A 2,757-nucleotide genomic window follows, 5' to 3' on the forward strand; every position below is an offset into this window, starting at 1 on the left:
TGCATTATTTCAGTGTGGATTCTGCAACAGAAGTTCAAAAACAAATATCAGATGTGTGGACTCACACCCAAAGGGATGCAAATAATTTGAAGTTTAGCCTGAGATAAATAGAGGTTCTTCTCCTATAAAGATTTGTTTTAACATGTTCCAGTATAAAATGTTGGGGCTAAAAAAAATGGTCTTAAATATATGCACATCACGTTTTCGGGATCCAGAAAAATGTCACATCATATGGCCTGGAACGTAAGCTGTATAACTAATGTGTGTTAATGACCTAAGCTGAGATATCTCTAGCATCTCCCTTTCAGCTTCTCCATACACATAGAAGCTTGGCTTGGCCAAATGTGTATGTATATTCTATGGGCCAAACGTGCCAACCTCATCTGTCAGGGGAGAGTCGGGAGCTCCCTCTACACATTAGAGTGTTGGTGGCTTTGGCCAACAATAAACTAATGTGTATAGGGACCTTTATGCCTCGTTTCCACTGAGCGGATCGGTTCGGTACGGTTCGGTACGGTACGCTATTTTGGGTGTTTCCATTATGAAAGCGTGCCATAAAACCGAACCGTACCGCGCCATTCAGGGTCCTGCTTCTCATGTGGGTCCATAGAAAATGGAACGATACGGTTAGGGCGGAGCTACTGGCGTCACACAGTACTTTCCACTGATTGGTGGTCAGAAAACATCAATGCTGACGTCAAAGCAAAGCGCCAAACAATCACCACGTCGCCTTATTAGTCCATATAAAGGAGAAGGATGCCAGCAAACAACAGCGGCGATGGCGTTATTCAGAGTGAGCTTGATGGATCAGTGAGAAATGAAAAGGTCTATAAAGATATTTCGCAGCGGATGGCAGCCGAGGGATTTGAACGGACGTCGGGCCAGTGTAGGGCAAAGCTTAAAAAGCTTAAAGCACAATATAAAAAAATTAAGGACGCCAACAGCCGTAGTGGAAACTGTCCAACTGCTTGGAGGTGGTACGACGCCATGGACGCCATTTACGGTCATCGGCCAGCAAACCAAGGCAGGGAGGGAGGTCTGGACTCTGCAACTGTAATTCTCGAATCCATGGTAGACCCCTTTGGTAAGTTTTTTTTTTTTTAAAACTTCGCTTAGAATATCGCTCTGCTTACCATTTAAAATATAATATCTAACCATATGTTTATTTTCAGAAACAGTTGATGTACTCTCCACTGATGCATCAAACTTATCAGAAGATGGACCTTCAATGTCTTTCAGCAGCAACAGCAGCAGTATTTCCTCAAGCCAACCACAGAGTAGCCAACCACAGAGTAGCCAACTACAGAGTACTCCCAATGCACCAAGGCACAATGGTAAGACATGATGATAAAAAAGAAATTTTTAACTGTGCATTTTCTTAAACTAAAACAGCAGTGGGGCAGATGTGCAGGAGGTACAGTGTTGGAATAGATAAGAAGGGGGAGATCAGCTGTGGGGGAGATGTGCAGGAGGTATAGTGGTGGAAGAGATGAGAAGGGGGGGATTAGCAGGAGGTACAGTGGTGGAAGAGATAAGAAGGGGGGGATTAGCAGGAGGTATAGTGGTGGAAGAGATGAGAAGGGGGGGATTAGCAGGAGGTACAGTTGTGGAAGAGATAAGAAGGGGGGGATTAGCAGGAGGTACAGTGGTGGAAGAGATGAGAAGGGGGGGATTAGCAGCAGGTACAGTGGTGGAAGAGATGAGAAGGGGGGGATTAGCAGCAGGTACAGTGGTGGAAGAGATGAGAAGGGGGTTCAGCAGTGGGCAGATGAGCAGTGCTGTGTATTGGTGTAGCAGATGAGCAGGGGGAACAGAGGTGTGGCAGTGAATCAGTGTGGGGCAGATGAGAAAGGAGCTTACAGTATTGGTTTGGCAGATGTTACCAAAAGCAATATTTAGGTCTTTTGTATATTACAGGTGAAAGGAGAAGGTTACAGTTGGATCTGCGCACAGTCATGGAGGATATGCGAGCAGCAGAAGAAAGGCAGCTGGAAAGAATGGATAACCTTTCTGAGAGGCGGTTTCAAGCAGTACGTCAGGATGCACAGGAAGCTATGCGCCAGGAGGCAGAAATTGCCCGGCAGCAGATGGAGCAGTTGGCTACCTTCAACCAGGCCTTCCTCGGTGTCCTTGGTCAGCTTGTTCAAGTGATTGGAGCCAATCGTCAACCCAGGTCACCACCCAGACATTAGTGCCTTTCATGCAGCACAGGACCTGTACCCATGTTTACGTTTAAAAATATATAATTAGAGTGGGTTTTAAAGGTTAGATTTTTTTTTTTTTTTAATAGGCTCCTTTGAGCCATCAGCGATCACACAAGATTGGACACATTTGCTCCTTGCTGCACATGGCTTTCTTTGTGCTGCTGCTTTGATTCCCTTCTGCCTCCTTTGCGTTATCACCCCCCTTGGACGGTGGAGCCTGGATTTCAACAAAGGGCACCCCCGATCGCTTAATTTCTTCTCATTTTTGCATTGTAGATGTAATTGCGAATATACTTGGCATTTTTGGTTTACCGTTTCCTTTAATTTCCTTTTTAGATGTTTTTTTTCTTGGTCTGAATTTCTCACTTCCTGTTCCTTCTCAGTAAACCAGACAACATCATCTGAGCTGTGTTTAGTCAGTCAGCACAGCTTATTGAACAGCTTACTGAGGAGGAACAGGAAGTTAGAAATTCATACAAAGAAAACAAAAAAAAAACATTTATTGGAAGTGAAATTGAAGAAAAAAACAACAATGCAATAGCTTAGGGATATG

At 44.5% G+C, this 2,757-nt stretch overlaps 1 protein-coding gene across 1 annotated transcript; it reads left to right on the forward strand.

Annotated features, from left to right (window-relative positions):
* The first annotated feature begins 756 nt into the window (after nucleotides 1–756).
* On the forward strand, nucleotides 757–2,192 carry LOC120999192. Its single transcript, XM_040430067.1, has 3 exons — nucleotides 757–1,084; nucleotides 1,173–1,334; nucleotides 1,918–2,192. The coding sequence occupies exons 1-3, from the start codon at nucleotides 757–759 to the stop codon at nucleotides 2,190–2,192; spliced, it is 765 nt and encodes a 254-aa protein (XP_040286001.1).
* The last annotated feature ends 565 nt before the right edge of the window (nucleotides 2,193–2,757 follow it).

Source organism: Bufo bufo, chromosome 4 (genome assembly GCF_905171765.1).
Source record: "Bufo bufo chromosome 4, aBufBuf1.1, whole genome shotgun sequence".
In the NCBI taxonomy this organism is placed as follows: domain Eukaryota; kingdom Metazoa; phylum Chordata; class Amphibia; order Anura; family Bufonidae; genus Bufo; species Bufo bufo.